The 17,851-nt window shown below is 44.7% G+C and overlaps 1 protein-coding gene across 2 annotated transcripts in view; it reads left to right on the forward strand.

Moving 5' to 3' along the window:
• The window catches only part of mms22l (MMS22-like, DNA repair protein), a 35,502-nt gene that overhangs the window by 12,495 nt on the left and 5,156 nt on the right, over positions 1 to 17,851 (forward strand). For both annotated transcript variants that reach the window (XM_071383652.1, XM_071383653.1), the window contains exons 14-17: positions 6,793 to 7,299; positions 16,189 to 16,385; positions 16,709 to 16,859; positions 17,315 to 17,454. In XM_071383652.1, the coding sequence (XP_071239753.1) occupies positions 6,793 to 7,299; positions 16,189 to 16,385; positions 16,709 to 16,859; positions 17,315 to 17,454 (995 nt within the window). The remainder of the gene's footprint in view (positions 1 to 6,792; positions 7,300 to 16,188; positions 16,386 to 16,708; positions 16,860 to 17,314; positions 17,455 to 17,851) is intronic.

Here is a 17,851-nt window from a genome sequence, read left to right on the forward strand (position 1 = left end):
TGTTGGCTGCTTTTCCTTCACTCTGCGGTCCAACTCATCCCAAACCATCTCAATTGGGTTGAGGTCGGGTGATTGTGGAGGCCAGGTCATCTGATGCAGCACTCCATCCCCACTCTCTTTCTTGGTCAAATAGCCCTTACACAGCCTGGAGGTGTGTTTTGGGTCATTATGTTAATCATTTCAACCTATACTGTGTGAGTTTATGTATTTCTGTGTGATCATTTAGTTGGTTAGTAATTAAATAATTAAGCCAATTTGTGTAGGCAGGGTCATCATGTAGACTAGGGTTTGTGCAAATGTATAGAATATTACGTCGTTCAGAATGAGACGGATATGAGGAAAGGATTAATGGATGACGGGTAGGATCAAGATATGCTGATATATTCTTGAGTTAATTCGGGAAACAGTAACTCCATTAAATAAACTTTTACCGTGGTGCCCCAGATTACTAATGAATTAATTGTTGCATGATTAATTGAATTGCTTAATAATTAAACGTGGTATGTTATTATTCAATGAATAGCCTTCATCACATACAGTGGGGCAAAAAAGTATTTGGTCAGCCACCAATTGTGCAAGTTCTCCCACTTAAAAAGATGAGAGAGGCCTGTAATTTTCATCATAGGTACACTTCAACTATGACAGACAAAATGAGAAAAAAAATCCAGAAAATCACATTGTAGGATTTTTTATGAATTTATTTGCAAATGATGGTGGAAAATAAGTATTTGGTCACCTACAAACAAGCAAGATTTCTGGCTCTCACAGACCTGTAACTTCTTCTTTAAGAGGCTCCTCTGTCCTCCACTCGTTACCTGTATTAATGGCACCTGTTTGAACTTGTTATCAGTATAAAAGACACCTGTCCACAACCTCAAACAGTCACACTCCAAACTCCACTATGGCCAAGACCAAAGAGCTGTCAAAGGACACCAGAAACAAAATTGTAGACCTGCACCAGGCTGGGAAGACTGAATCTGCAATAGGTAAGCAGCTTGGTTTGAAGAAATCAACTGTGGGAGCAATTATTAGGAAATGGAAGACATACAAGACCACTGATAATCTCCCTCGATCTGGGGCTCCACGCAAGATCTCACCCCGTGGGGTCAAAATGATCACAAGAACGGTGAGCAAAAGTCCCAGAACCACACGGGGGGGACCTAGTGAATGACCTGCAGAGAGCTGGGACCAAAGTAACAAAGCCTACCATCAGTAACACACTACGCCGCCAGGGACTAAAATCCTGCAGTGCCAGACGTGTCCCCCTGCTTAAGCCAGTACATGTCCAGGCCCGTCTGAAGTTTGCTAGAGAGCATTTGGATGATCCAGAAGAAGATTGGGAGAATGTCATATTGTCAGATGAAACCAAAATAGAACTTTTTGGTAAAAACTCAACTCGTCGTGTTTGGAGGACAAAGAATGCTGAGTTGCATCCAAAGAACACCATACCTACTGTGAAGCATGGGGGTGGAAACATCATGCTTTGGGGCTGTTTTTCTGCAAAGGGACCAGGACGACTGATCCGTGTAAAGGAAAGAATGAATGGGGCCATGTATCATGAGATTTTGAGTGAAAACCTCCTTCCATCAGCAAGGGCATTGAAGATGAAACGTGGCTGGGTCTTTCAGCATGACAATGATCCCAAACACACTGCCCGGGCAACGTAAGGAGTGGCTTCATAAGAAGCATTTCAAGGTCCTGGAGTGGCCTAGCCAGTCTCCAGATCTCAACCCCATAGAACATTTTTGGAGGGAGTTGAAAGTCCATGTTGCCCAGCAACAGCCCCAAACATCACTGCTCTAGAGGAGATCTGCATGGAGGAATGGGCCAAAATACCAGCAACACTGTGTGAAAACCTTGTGAAGACTTACAGAAAACGTTTGACCTCTGTCATTGCCAACAAAGGGTATATAACAAAGTATTGAGAAACTTTTGTTATTGACCAAATACTTATTTTCCACCATAATTTGCAAATAAATTCATAAATCCTACAATGTGATTTTCTGGATTTTTTTCTCTCATTTTGTCTGTCATAGTTGAAGTGTACCTATGATGAAAATTACAGGCCTCTCTCATCTTTTTAAGTGGGAGAACTTGCACAATTGGTGGCTGACTAAATACTTTTTTGCCCCACTGTATATGATAGTTAAGTCACGACAGCGGTCACTTTTGAGAATGATGTTATCCCGCTAAGTGATAGCATTTTGGTACATTTGTGCTTAAGGCCTACATTGCTGTGCATTGCTGCGCTTATAATGTGAAGAAGTAGCCTAATAGTTTATCAACGTTTCAAGCTAAATGTTCTAATCTGTTGCATCAGCCTCATTGCTATTTAAAACATATATATTTTACCCCCTTTTTCTCCCCAATTTTATGATATCCAATTGCGATCTTGTCTCATCGCTGCAACTCCCCAACAGGCTCGGAAGAGGCGAAGGTCGAGTCATGCGTCCTCCGGAACATGACCCAACAAACCGCACTTCCTATAACACCTGCCCGCTCAACCCGGAAGCCAGCTGCACCAATGTGCCGGTTGTTCAACTGACAACCAAAGTCAGCATGCAGGCGACAGGCCCACCACCATAGAGTCGCTAGAGCGCGATGAGCCAAGTAAACACCCCCCCCTGGTCAAACCCTCCCATAACCCGGATGACGCTGGGCCAATTTTGCGCCTCCCGGTCACGGCCAGTTGTGACACAGCCTGGGGTCGAACCCGGGTCTGTGGTGACACCTTAGACCGCTGTGCCACTCGGGAGACCCAGCCTCATTGCTTTTGAAAGGTTTTTTGTTGCGAGTGGTTGTATTAATTTGGGATTTATCGCATCCCACAACTGTCCCTGTGTATGTTTGGAATATTTATTTCTCGCACAAAAGGACTAGTTGACCAATAGAATAGGTCAACTTTTGTACTATGGGGGATAGTAGATTGACATAGGCTAGTGGTTTTGCTGTTCGTTAGGCCTGCTCATCTTGTTGGCTGACGAAAAGTAAATGTGGACAGTTCTAACATCTTCAATATGCGCTTCGGAATTCGGTAAGGACACGTGCAGTTGCGTCCCCAATGTGTCGGTCTTTACTTGTAGCCTACTTTGGAGCTGAGATGCCTGTGAGAAGGACCCAATCACGTGATGGGCATTGGCTAATACGAATTGATTGGCAGTCGGGAGAAGGGAATTATGATTATTATATTCAGCCCACTACGGACACTTTGGCTGCAAAAGGCATGGAATTTTATAGGGGGTATTACGGCCACACAAGGGGGATGCCGAACGGAAATTCGAGGCCTGGTGAGAATATTATCAAGTGCTTGTCATATTGTGAATGAGAGACTGATGAAGTGTGTACAGCCTGCAGAAAAAAAACAAAGCAGAGCTCGGCAACCTTTTTCAAATCATCATTAGAGTCGCATTATGCAGCCTTAGAATGGTTTACCAAAACATTTCTGTAGCATTGAAGGTCCCCAGGAACACAGTGGACTCCATCATTCTTAAATGGAAGATGTTTGGAACCACCAAGACTCTTCCTAGAGCCGCCACTCAGCCAAACTGAGCAATCGGGGGAGAAGGGCCTTGGTCAGGGAGGTGACCAAGAACCCAATGGTCACTCTGACAGAGCTCCAGTGTTCCTCTGTGGAGATGGGAGAACCTTCCAGAAGAACAACCATCTCTGCAGCACTCCACCAATGAGGCCTTTTATGGTAGTTTGGCCAGACAGAAGCCACTCCTCAGTAAAAGGCACATGACAGCCCGCTTGGAGTTTGCCAAAAGGCACTTAAAGGACTCTGACCATGAGAAACAAGATTCTCTGGTCTGATGAAACCAAGATTGAACTCTATGGCCTGAATGCCAAGCGTCACTTCTGGAGGAAACCTGGCACCATCCCTATGGTGAAGCGTGGTGGCAGCATCATGCTTTGGGGATGTTTTTCAGCGGTAGGGACTAAGACACTAGAAGGGATCAGCGGGAAGATGAACGGAGCAATGTACAGAGAGATCCTTGATAAACTTGCTCTAGAGCACTAACAACCTCAGACTGGGGCGAAGGTTCACCTTCCAACAGGACAATGATCTGCAGAGAAGAATTGGGAAAAACTCCCTAAATTCAGGTGTGCCAAGCTTGTAGCGTCATACCCAAGAAGACTCTAGGCTGTAATTGCTGCCAAAGATGCTTCAACAAAGTACTAAGTAAAGGGTCTGAATACTTATGTAAATATCCTTACTATTTTATTCAGCTATGCTACATTTTATTCTTCATACTATAAAATAATGCCACGGAATTCTAAGCAAATCTTGTCTGCTAAATAAACTAGTGTAGCCCACAGCCGTATCAGGGCCTAACATAAGGACAACTCAGAGTATGCTATTCTGTTCTGAAATAGACTATATTTCTTAGACTTACATTCTTTAGATCTGTCTAAAATAAATAATGGCTTTGTTGTGATGGTGTAGGCTATGTTAAATGGATTTATTCGATTTTTTAAAATGTACAGTACCAGTCAAGTTTGGACACACCTACTCATTCAAGCATTTTTATTTATTTTTGTTATTTTCTACATTGTAGAATAATAGTGAAGACATCAAAACTATGAAATGGCACATATGTAGTAACCAAAAAAGTGTTAAACAAATCAACATATTTTAGATTTTTCAAAGTAGCCACCCTTTGTCTTGATGACAGCTTTGCACACTCTTGGCATTCTCTCAACCAGATTCACCTAGAATGGTTTTCCAACAGTTTTGAAGGAGTTACCACATATGCTTTTCCTTCACTCTGCAGTCCAACTCATCCCAAACCATCTCAATTGGGTTGAGGTCGGGTGATTGTGGAGGCCAGGTCATCTGATGCAGCACTCCACCACACTCCTGCTTGGTCAAATAGCCCTTACACAGCCTGGAGGTGTGTTGAAAACAAATGATAGTCCCACTAAGCTCAAACCAGATGGGATGGTGTATTGCTGCAGAAGGCTGTGGTAGCCATGCTGGTTAAGTGTGCTTTGAATTCTAAATAAATCACAACAGTGTCACCAGCAAAGCACCCCCACACCATCACACCTGCTCCTCTGTGCTTCACGGTGGGAACCACACATGCGGAGATCATCCGTTCACCTACTCTGCGTCTCACAAAGACACGGGGTTGGAAGCAAACATTTCAAATTTGGACTCATCAGACCAAAGGATAGATTTCCACTGGTCTAATGTCCGCTGCTCGTGTTTCTTGGCCCAGGCAAGTCTTCTTATTCGTGTACTTTAGTAGTACAGCAATTTGACCATGACGGCCTGATTCGCGCAGTGTCCTCTGAACAGTTGATGTTGAGATGTGTCTGTTACTTGAACTATGTCAAGCGTTTTATTTGGGCTGCAATTTCGGAAGCTGGTATCTCTAATGAACTTATCCTCTGCAGCAGAGGTAACTCTGGGTCTTCCTTTCCTGTGGCGGTCCTCATGAGAGACAGTTTCATCATAGCGCTTGATGGTTTTTGCGACTGCACTTGAAGAAACTTTCAAAGTCCTTGAAATTTTCCGGGTTGACTGACCTTCATGTCTTAAGGTAATGATGGACAGTTGTTTCTCTTTGCTTATTTGAGCAGGTTCTTGCCATAATATGGACTGGTCTTTTACCAAATAGGGCTATCTTCTGTATACCACCCCTACCTTGTCACAACACAACTGATTGTCTCAAACACATTAAGAAGGAAAGAAATTCCACAAATGAACTTATAACAAGGCACACATGTTAAATGAAATGCATTCCAGGTGACTACCTCATGGGGGCGGCAGGTAGCCTAGTGGTTAGAGCGTTGGACTAGTAACCGAAAGATCGAATCCCCGAGCTGACAAGGTAAAAATCTGTGGTTCTGCCCCGGAACAAGGGAGTTAACCCACTGTTCCTAGGCTGTCATTGAAAATAATAATTAGTTCTTAACTGACTTGCCTAGTTAAATAAAGTTTTTTTTTTTTAATTTTTAAAGGCTGTTTGAGAGAATGCCAAGAGTTTGCAGAGCTGTCATCAAGGCAAAGGGTGGCTACTTTGAAGAATCTCAAATATAAAATACATTTTGATTTGTTTAACACTTTTTTTTGGTTACTACATGATTCCATATGTGTTATTTCATAGTTTTGATGTCTTCACTATTCTTCTGCAATGTAAAAATGAATGAGTACGTGTGTCAACTTTTGACTGGTAGTGTAGATGTTCCAAAGGTCTGCATCAGTGGCTTGTAGGCTATGCATGAAAGCCAGGAGATGCTAAATGTGTTTATTTAAATGAACGGTCAATTACCGTGAGACCGGCAGTTATTTGCTTGACAATCACCGGCTGCCAAACTTTCATGACCGCCACAGCCCCGGGTGGTGTGTGTGTGTGGGAGTTATTGATCTCTAACTGGTGTTGCAGTAGATTGGTTCGACTGCAGAGTGGACGACTGCGTGCCTACCGCTGAGTGTCTGACATTTTAACATGTTCTCTAAAGGCATTTGTTCACGGTGCCCGTAGGATCTAACGACGATGCGCTGGGTGTTTTTCTCACACACACACCTGGCATGCCTCTCATCAGCGCCAGAGAAGGAGTGATGGAGGAAGGTGCGGGTGGGGAGATCTACCCATAAACATTTGAAGACTTGAATTTTGGTTTGGGCAGTCTGATCTTGACTCGAGCAATGCAAAGTCTCAGTGAAAGATTACTAATATGTCACACACTCAATTTGAACTGTGCCACTACTGTCTCTTCATCTTATTATGACCAATGGGAACTCATGTCCCTTATTTCTCATCCATCCATTTCTCTCCTCTCCAGGGTGTACTCCAAGTTCCACCGGCGGCGGATGCAGGAACTATCCGAGGCTGGGCTGATGAATTTCCTGCTGCTGTTCGTTGTGGTGGCCCGGCAGGCCGAGCTGGAGGACGTGGCCGGCCGGGCCTGTGAGCTGCTGGGCCTGCTCCCTCCGGACTCCCCCCCTGCCCAGCGGAGCCTGGTGTGGAGGGGCCAGCTGGCTCTCTTGCTGCTCTTCCAGGAGAGGGGCCTTGACGTGGGGGCCCAAGCTAGCTGGCTGGCCTCCTCCTTCTCTCAGACAGCCAAGGAGTTCTACCTGAAGACCACAGAACCGTCTCGCCGCCTGGCCCTCTGGGGCCCCCTGGGGTCCTACCTAGAGGGCGTGGCCGAGGTGTTTGAGACGAGCGCGAGTCTCAGTCTGTCGGAGGAGAAGCTACTCAACGAGGGGTTCGGTCTGCTGCTGCCTGCCTGCCGCCAGTCGGAGCTGAGCTCTGCCCTGGGCTTTCTGCAGATCGTGCTGAGGGAGCTACGGTGAGGGAGGGGAGACAAACACTCAGCAACTCACTGAGACACACTTAACACAAATGCCCACACACACTATATATACACATTGACGAGCAGACAGACATGCTTTCAGGCATTGGCCTTAAACTCCAGGCTCTAGTTGTAGGGTCTTTGCTGGCATGATCACGTGAAAAAACTCCTGGCACTACCTATCAATGCTGAGATCTAGAAGCAGTAAAGGGGTCAGTTAGGCCCCAGTACTGACACCTACAAAGGCAGGATTGTGCTGTCCTCTGTCCCCCCCCTCCATCCCTACGGTAAACCCAGCCCATCCATTGTGTACAGAGGCCCCTCGCTGTCTCTTGGGACCCCGTGGCCCCCAGGTCACCTTCAGCAGGTGCTGGCAGAGGCTTGAGTATAGTTACGGCCCCTAGGGGCCCCAGTGCGGTCACCATGGGTATAGCGGCAGGTCGTGAGTATGTGGAGTGGCGGAGAGTGGAGACGAGTCTGGGTGAGTTCATCGGCGGGCCACGGGTGTTGTGTTACACGGACAAACCCGATCAGAGGTCAAAGGTTTAGAGAGAAAGGCACAGGTGAAACAGGTGTCTGTTTGGTGAGTAAAAGGGTAGGAAAGTGGCGTCAGGAGTGAGAGGGTGTCTGGTGCTATCTGAATGGACCGAACCACTACAATGTTGTGTTATTGTTCGGTTTGGATTACCCTGAGTCAGCGCTAATGTAGCAGTAAGCTGCCAGCCTGCAACAATCCTCACTCATAACTTATATGAGTGTGTGCTTGCTTTGACTCTCCTGTGTATACATGCACACATTCCCACAGACACACACACCTCCAAGGTGAAACAGTAAGTGTGCTAGTGAATCACGATACTTAAGTGCATATACGATATAAAAAAGAATTGTGCGATATTGTCGATACGATATATCGTTTAAAAAAAAATCCTGATATGTAACTGTAGATTTTTCCCCCATCACTAAAGTGTGCTCTTCTCTTATTTCAGTCCAGGCTCCCATAACGCGGGATATCTCGTTAGCTTCGCTAATTCAAGAAACTTCCCCATCTCATATCTCGGGGTTGGAGGGCACTCATTTGCACAAACTCCCAAAGGGGACAGTGTTATGGCTGAGATCATGCTGACCCATTTAACTAAATAAAAAGAGCTCTCTCGAATTCGTCCTGCCAAATTACGCTTAATTCTCCTTCCTGGCTGTACTTGGTATCTCTGTGATTAATGCGTTTGTGACACAATTAACAGGTAATTATGTAGTCCTGCAAATTGTGCCTCGCCGTCATTATGTTTATTAAGAGCAGAGCGGAATCTGCACACATTACGGGAATTATCCCGCCAGAGGCTGCGACAGAGGTGTGTGTGTGTGACAACCACTGACTCGGATGGCCGTCGCCAAGGCCGGCCGGCCGCCCGCCCAACAGCCAACCAGGAGGCTAATTCCTCACATTTCATTCCTTCCCATGATCCTGCGCGTGGGAGCTCGAGACCCCTGTGTCGCCAGAGAGTGTGTGTGTGAGGTCTCAGTGGTACACATTCAGTATTATATTGGGGGGGACAATTATCTGAGATCTTAATGAAGTGCTCTCCTCCGTATCTAGACCTAGATCTACACCTTGGCCCTCCATTGGACCTTGAGTCGCTCTCTTAAGGAGCAGCGGATGGGCATTATGGAGGTGGTGGGAGGCAATAGTTGTTTTCCCCTGTCATTATTTAAGGCCCAGTGCAATCATAAACATTTTCCTGTGTTTTATATGTATTTCCACACCAAGGTTGGATAATACTGTGTAATTGTGAAAAGAATGAAAATGCCCGTTTAGTGTAGGAGCTGTTTGAAAATACCAGCAGAAATTTCAGCCTGTTTTGGCCTGCCTAATTACATTAGTTAATAGACCAATAAGAAAGAGTTCCAAACCTCTCTGTCAATAACTGCTAGTTTTCAGTTTTTCCCTCTTCACGCAGGCCACTCCCAGACAGTCCTTGCAAAATAGTTGCTTGAGAAATTGCTCTTTGCTGAGAAGCTATTTTTGTTTATTTTTATGGATGGGTATTTTACATATTTTCACTATTACAATAATGACATTTTTTCAGATATCCAGATAGTTGAAAATAGAGGTCGACCGATTATGATTTTTCGATACCGATACCGATTATTGGAGGACAAAAAAAGCCGATACCGATTAATCGGCCGATTTATAAAATAAATAAATATATATATATATATATATATATATATATATATATATATATATATATATCATACCCACACACACATTTTTGTAATAATGACAATTGCAACAATACTGAATGAACAATGAACACTTTTATTTTAACATAATACATAAATACACACACGCACACAGCTCTGAAGTGACAATGATACTGAAGAGTCTGCTTAGGAGACAAATACTCTCAACTGTTTGAATAAAAATAGAGTAAGTTACCCGTGATGAATGTTGAAAACAAAAACTTTAATTTCTATATGCAGGAAATCCTATTTTAATAATGGGCATGGTAAGAATTGACAACCAAAGTGCGAATCATAATTCCCATGACACCTAGCAAAATCTGAAAAGCGGTTCCTTCATTTATTCCATAGGATATTTTTTAGATTCACTTAAAATAAGGTCTGTGTTTCGTGTAGGCTTACATCACCGTGCCAATTTTATAACTGTGTAGATATCCATAGGACAAGGTAACTCTGATCAATATTGGCTAAATATAAGCGAAGATAAAAAAAATTGTAGAGTGGATTTATGAAAATATGTTGACAAACGTTACCTTATCCTAGTGAGATTTACACGGGTATCAAAACGTCGAGGCGGTTTAAGCCTGCACGAAACACAGACCTTATTTGAAGTAGATCAAGACATTCTCTATGGAAGACATGAACGGTAAAATAACGAAGGAACCCCTTTCAAATTCAGCCGCAAGTTATTACAGGAATTATAATGCGTCGACCATATACCTTTGACTAATCAGGAAACTATCACCTCGAAAACAAAACGTTTATTCCGTTCCGTATTTTATCTAACGGGTGGCATCCATGAGTCTAAATATTCCTGTTACATTGCACAACCTTCAATGTTGTCATAATTACGTAAGGTTCTGGCAAATTAGTTCGCAAAGAGCCAGGCGGCCCAAACTGTTGCATATACCCTGACTCTAAATGCGTGCAATGAACGCAAGAGAAATGACACAATTTCACCTGGTTAATATTGCCTGCTAACCTGGATTTCTTTTAGCTAAATATGCAGGTTTAAAAATATATACTTGTGTATTGATTTTAAGAAAGGCATTGATGTTTATGGTTAAGTACACATTGGAGCAATGACAGTCATTGATTGATTGTTTTTTATAAGATAAGTTTAATGCTAGCTAGCAACTTACCTTAGCTTACTGCATTCGCTAACTTGCAGGCTCCTCGTGGAGTGCAATGTAATCAATGCAAGATTGGATCCCCCAAGCTGATAAGGTTAAAAATCTGTTCCTAGGCCGTCATTGAAAATAAGAATGTGTTCTTAACTGACTTGCCTAGTTAAATAAAGATTAAATAAAGGTGTAAAAAAAAAAAAAAAACGGCAAATCGGCGCCCGAAAATACCGATTTCCGATTGTTATGAAAACTTGAAATCGGCCCCGATTTAATAAGCCATTCCGATTAATCGGTCGACCTCTAGTTGAAATACTATCTAAAAATGTTTTAAACACTAACGGGGCCTCCCGAGTGGTGCAGTGGTCTAAGGCACTGCATCACAGTGCTAGCTGTGCAACTAGAGATTCTGGTTCGAGTCTGTCACAGCCGGCCGCGACCGGGAGACCCATGGGGCAGCGCACCATTGGCCCAGCATCGTCCGGGTTAGAGGAGGGTTTGGCCGGCAGGGATGTTCTTGTCCCATCGCGCATTAGCGACTCTTGTGGCCGGCTGGGCGCGATGCACACTGACACGGTCGTCAGGTGTACGGTGTTCCCTCCGACACATTGGTGTGACTGGCTTCCGCGATAAGCGGGAATTGTGTCAAGAAGCAGTGCGGCTTGGCTGGGTTGGGTTTCGGAGGATGCACGGCTCTCGACCTTCGCCTCTCCCGAGTCCGTACGGGAGTTGCAGCGATGGGACAAGACTATAACTACCAATTTGATTCCCCAAAATCAAATGTGGAGAAAAAGGGATAAAAAAAAACTTGAACTGGCTTGCAGTCTTCAACTCAATTTAGATTAAACAACAGCCTACCTGATGGTTGCTCGTTGTAGTCTACTCCTTATCGTTTAACGAACTTAATTCCGTAATTTTAATTCAACTTTGCATTGATTTAAAGATCTACGTTGTTTGCTACACATGGAGCCACTGTAGACGGTGCCCCTTTGATTAGCCAACAATAACAACAAACACATTCAACCGGTGTAGGCTACGGTATGTCTTAACTACACTGAACAAAAATATAAACACGACATGCAACAATTTAAAAAGATTTTACTGAGTTACGGTTCAAATAAGGAAATCAGTCAATTTATTTAAATTCATTAGACCCTAATCTATGGATTTCACATGACTGGGGAATACAGACATGCATGTGTTTCTCACGGATGCCTTTAAAAAATAAAAAAAAGTAGGGGCGTGGATCAGAAAACCAGTCAGTATCTGGTGTGACCACCATTTGCCTCATGCAGTGCAACACATCTCCTTCGCATATAGTTGATCAGGCTGTGAAATGTTGTCCTACTCTTCTTCAGGTCAAAGGTCAAAGGTTATTTTTAAATGTCTTATTTCACCTTTATTTAACCAGGTAGGCCAGTTGAGAACAAGTTCTCATTTACAACTGCGGTCTGGCCAAGACAAAGCAAAGCAGTGCGAAAAAACAACAACACAGAGTTAAACATGGGATAAACATTCGTACAGTCAATAACACAATTGAAAAATCTGTATACAGTGTGTGCAAATGAAGTAAGGAGGTAAAGCAATAAATAGGGCAATAGTGGAGAAGTAATTACAATTTAGCAATTTACACTGGAGTGATACAGTTGAAGTCGGAAGGGTACATACACTTAGGTTGGAGTCATTAACTCGTTTTTCCACCACTCCACAAATTTCTTGTTAACAAACTATGGTTTTGGCAAGTCAGTTAGGACATCTACTTTGTGCATGACACAAGTAATTTTTCCAACAATTGTTTACAGACAGATTATTTCACTTATCGTTCACTGTATCACAATTCCAGTGGGTCAGAAGTTAACATACACTAAGTTGACTGTGCCTTTAAACAGCTTGGAAAAATCCAGAAAATTATGTCATGGCTTTAGAAGCTTCTGTTAGGCTAATTGACATAATTTGAGTCAATTGGAGGTGTACCTGTTGATGTATTTCAAGGCCTACCTTCAAACTCAGCGCCTCTTTGCTTGACATCATGGGAAAATCAAAAGAAATCAGGCAAGACATGATCTCATACAGCTCAGTAAGGAGACGCGTTCTGTCTCCTAGAGATGAACGTACTTTGCTGCGTAAAGTGCAAATCAATCCTAGAACAACAGCAAAGGACCTTGTGAAGATGCTGGAGGAAACAAGTACAAAAGTATATCCACTGTAAAACGAGTACTTTATCGACATAACCTGAAAGGCCGCTCAACAAAGAAGAAGCCACTGCTCCAAAACCGCCATAAAAAAGCCAGACTACGGGTTTGCAACTGAACATGGGGACAAAGATTGTACTTTTTGGAGAAATGTTCTCTGGTCTGATGAAACAAAAATAGAACTGTTTGGCCATAATGACCATCGTTATGTTTGGAAGAAAAAGGGGGAGGCTTGCAAGCCGAAGAACACCATCCCAACCGTGAAGCACAGGGGTGGCAGCATCATGTTGTGGGGGTGCTTTGCTGCAGGAGGGACTGGTGCACTTCACAAAATAGATGGCATCAAGAGGGAGGAAAATTAGGTGGATATATTGAAGCAACATCTCAAGACATCAGTCAGGAAGTTAAAGCTTGGTTGCAAATGGGTCTTCCAAATGGACAATGACCCCAAGCATACTTCCAAAGTTGAGGCAAAAAGGCTTAAGCACAACAAAGTCAAGGTATTGGAGTGGCCATCACAAAGCCCTGACCTCAATCCTATAGACAATTTGTGGGCAGAACTGAAAAAGCGTGTGCGAGCAAGGAGGCCTATAAACCTGACTCAGTTATACCAGCTCTGTCAGGAGGAATGGGCCAAAGTTCAACCAACTTATTGTGGGAAGCTTGTGGAAGGCTACCTGAAATGTTTGACCCAAGTTAAACAATTTAAAGGCAATGCTACCAAATACTAATTGAGTGCATCTTAACTTCTGACCCATTGGGAATGTGATGAAAGAAATAAAAGCTGAAATAAATAATTCTCTCTACTATTATTCTGACATTTTACATTCTTAAAATAAAGTGGTGATCCTAACTGACCTAAGACAGGGAATTATTACTAGGATTAAATGTCAGGAATTGTGAAAAACTGAGTTCACATGTATTTGGCTAAGGTGCATGTAAACTTCTGACTTCAACTGTAGATGTGCAGATGAGGATGTGCAAGTAGAAATACTGGTGTGCAAAAGAGAAGAAAAACAAAAACATATGGGGATGAGGTAGGTAGGTAGGTGGTTGGATGGGCTATTTACAGATGGGCTGTGTACAGCTGCAGCGATCGGTAAGCTGCTCTGACAGCTGACACTTAAAGTTAGTGAGGGAGATATAAGTCTCCAACTTCAGTGATTCAGTCATTGGCAGCAGAGAACTGGAAGGAAAGGTGGCCAAAGGAGTTGTTGGCTTTGGGGATGACCAGTGAAATATACCTGCTGGAGCGTGTGCTACGGGTGGGTGTTGCTATTGTGACCAGTGAGCTGAGATAAGGCGGAGCTTTACCTAGCAAAGACTTTTAGATGACCTGGAGCCAGTGGGTTTGGCGACGGATATGTAGCGAGGACCATCCAATGAGAGCATACAGGTCGCAGTGTTTGGTAGTATATGGGGCTTTGGTGACAAAACGGACGGCACTGTGTTAGACTGCATCCAATTTGCTGAGTAGAGTGTTGGAGGCTATTTTGTAAATGACATCGCCGAAGTCAAGGATCGGTAGGATAGTCAGTTTTACGAGGGTATGTTTGGCAGCATGAGTGAAGGACACCTTGTTGCGAAATAGGATACCGATTCTAGATTTAACTTTGGATTGGAGATGCTTAATGTGAGTCTGGAAGGAGAGTTTACCGTCTAGCCAGACACCTAGGTATTTATAGTTTTCCACATATTCTAAGTCGGAACCGTCCAGTAGTGATGCTAGTCGTGCGGGCAGCGATTGGTTGAAGAGCATGAATTTCGTTTTACTAGCATTTAAGAGCAGTTGGAGGCCACGGAAGGAGTGTTGTATGGCGTTGAAGCTCGTTTGGAGGTTTGTTAACACATTGTCTAAAGAAGGGCCAGATGTATATAGAATGGTGTCGGAGCGACATCATTGATATATATATACAGAGAAAAGAGTCGGCCCGAGAATTGAACCCTGTGGCACCCCCATAGACTGCCAGAGGTTGTTGTCGGGAACTGGAATACCCTGTGATACACGTTGATACACGTTGATCCAGAGCATCCCAAACATGCTCAATGTCTGAGTATGCAGGCCATGGAAGAACTGGGACATTTTCAGTTTCCAGGAATTGTATACAGATCCTTGCGACATAGGGGCGTGCATCATCATGCTGAAATATGAGGTAATGACAACGGGCCTCAGGATCTCGACTCTGTGCATTCAAATTGCCATCGATAAAATGCAATTGTGTTTGTTGTCCGTAGCTTATGCCTGCCCATACAATAACCCCACCGCCACCATGTGGCAATCTGTTTACAACGTTGACATCAACAAACCGCACGCCCGCACGACGCCATACACACTGTTTGCCATCTGCCCGGTACAGTTAAAACCGGGATTAATCCGTGAAGAACACACTTCTCCAGCGTGCCAGTGGCCATCGAAGGTGAGCATTTGCCTACTGAAGTCAGTTACGACGCCGCACTGTAGTCGGGTTAAGACCCTGGTGAGGACGACGAGCATGCAGATGGGCATCCCTGAGACGGTTTCTGAGAGTCTCTGCAGAAATTCATCGCTTGTGCAAACCCACAGTTTCATCAGCTGTCCGAGTGGCAAGTCAGTCTCTGTGTGTGATAGTGGCTGCATTTGGGGGAGGGGTTAAGTGGGGTCTCTAATGGTGTGTGTACAGCTATAAGAAGCGGCAGTGGGGAGGATTAAGTGAGGTCTCTGACTATGTCTTGTACAATGAGCCTTGATGGGTGTGAAAGTCCCATTCCGCCGTAGTAACGAGGCTAATGAATTCAGACTCTAATCGATTGTCTCAGCTCTCTCTGGATTAGATGCAACCTTGCTGGAAGGCGCAGGCAGAGACGAGTGGGGAGTGCAAGGGGAGCTGAGGGGGTGCCAGTACTCACCCCTGCCTCCCTCCCCTCCATCCCTCTCTCCCTCGCTCCATCCGGGCGAATGAGGGTACAGGAGGATCATCTCCAGTCTAAATGAGATTACAGCTCCTTCAGCTGCTTATCTGGGCTAATGCCAGCCGCCGTGGTGCCAGGCAGACACAGCAGCCAGAGCCCGGTCTGTGTACAGGGGATCTGCCCTGCCCTGCTCCTCTCTACCCGGCACCGCACCGCATGACCTAATCCCCCCCAGAGATGGGAAGAGTGAGAGAGCGAAGAAGAGGGAGGAGAGAATGTGAAAGAGGAAGGAAGTGGAGTACAGATGGGGATGGAGGTGGAGAGGTGGTGTGAAAGAGAGGGAGATGCTGTGGTTCTGTTGAATAACGATGTTATTGGTGTGTGTCCGTGTGTGTTTTCTCTCCTGTGTGTGTGTGTGTGTGTGTGTGTGTGTCCTACAGGAGGGTCCATCAGTGCAATGTCCAGCCTGGCCACTCAGCATGTCCCCCCGGTGCCTGGCTGCCTCCTTCCAATGCCAGCGTGGGTAAAGACCGCCACCTAGCGGTTGCAGCAGCTCTCTGGGCCCACTTTTTCCCCTTCCTCCGCAGCCTGCGCCTTTCCAACACCCCTCCTGCCCAACTGGCTGATGCTGCCGCAGGTCAGAGGCTCACACAGAGAGTTGGAGGAAGGAGGGAGGAGGATAAATGTTCACTGTGTACAACAATTTCACACTGTGGGTTGCACACACTGACAATTGTCTTTCTCATAAGATAATATACACTGTCTGCCTTTGTTTCACTGTTTTTCTCTCTCTCGCTCTTTCTTTCTCTGTCCGTTCTTTTACTCTCAATATCTTGCATCTTTGCTTTGTCTTGACCATGCGGTGAAAAATCTTTCCATTAAAGTATGACTCTCTCAAACGTATTTTCCATGGTAGTTACCGTAAGGTAACATGGTATGAATGTTGACTCTCTTTTCCAGGATTTACACTGCTGGCCTTTGACCTTCCTAGCTCTGCCCCCCAAGACCTCCAGCCCAACCCCATCCAGTCCATCATGCAGTGCTTCAGCTGGGACGACATGCTTCACCCCCTGCTAGTGACTCGCTACCTACCCCACCTGCTCCAGAACAGGTAACATTACTCCAGTACATTACCCTAGTAAGCAGGGTCTGAACTTGTCCAATAGAAATGCTTGTTTTTATTTTCTGTTGCTAAACACTTCGCTACGGAGTGCACTAATGAATATGAACCATGTGTGGTGGCACACATTCTGAGCAAGGTGCTGCACAAAATCATAGCTCGACAAATCACCTTTGCATTCCAAACTACTATCCATCAGGTGAGCCTCCCATATAGAGATTAGCACATTTGTGCAGAGCCTTGCTCCGGTGGAACATAGAGATTGAGATCCACTACATTGCGGTCAGACTGCACAGAATCACTGATCTACAAATCACATCGCTTCCCAAACAATAACTAATTATTCGATCAAGATTATAAACTCTGTGCCTCACCTTACTCTAACTTGTGATTCCCTTGAACATATTTGTTGTCTGTTCTTTGTCAAACTGACCTCTCTTCCCCAGTGAGCTGGTGTATTCAGTGAGCTCCAGCTGTGGGGGTTCCGTGTCGGGCTCAGCCCAGACCCTGTCTGTGAGAGCCTGGTTCCGCTGTGTTCTGCAGCAGCACATCCACAAGAACCCAGATGGCACCGACAGCAGAGCAGGTACAGGACCTCAACCTAGAACCCTGGACATCCGTCCATTTATCAACCGCTTTTGTCCGTAGATACGTGGTCATGCGTGCACACACTGGCCAGGCCTCACTGGTTTCCGTTCAGCAGTCAGCAATGGAACGACATCCTCAGTCAGGCCACATTAAAACACTACACTCACACTTCTTGTCTATTGCCTATAGTTGTCTATAGTTTCCCCTTTTTTAAGTATGTGTATTTCTGTACGTTTATTTCAGTGTTTTGTTGTGGAGATGTAAAGTGTGTATGTGTGTGGCTCGGTTGGAAAGAGGGTGGCGCTAGAAACACTTAAGGTCGTGGGTTCAGGTCCCGTAAGGAACTAATAACACATTCTAAAAATGGCCAGCATTTACACAGGCAGCCCAATTTT

The sequence above is a fragment of the Salvelinus alpinus genome, chromosome 35 (genome assembly GCF_045679555.1).
Source record: "Salvelinus alpinus chromosome 35, SLU_Salpinus.1, whole genome shotgun sequence".
NCBI lineage: Eukaryota > Metazoa > Chordata > Actinopteri > Salmoniformes > Salmonidae > Salvelinus > Salvelinus alpinus.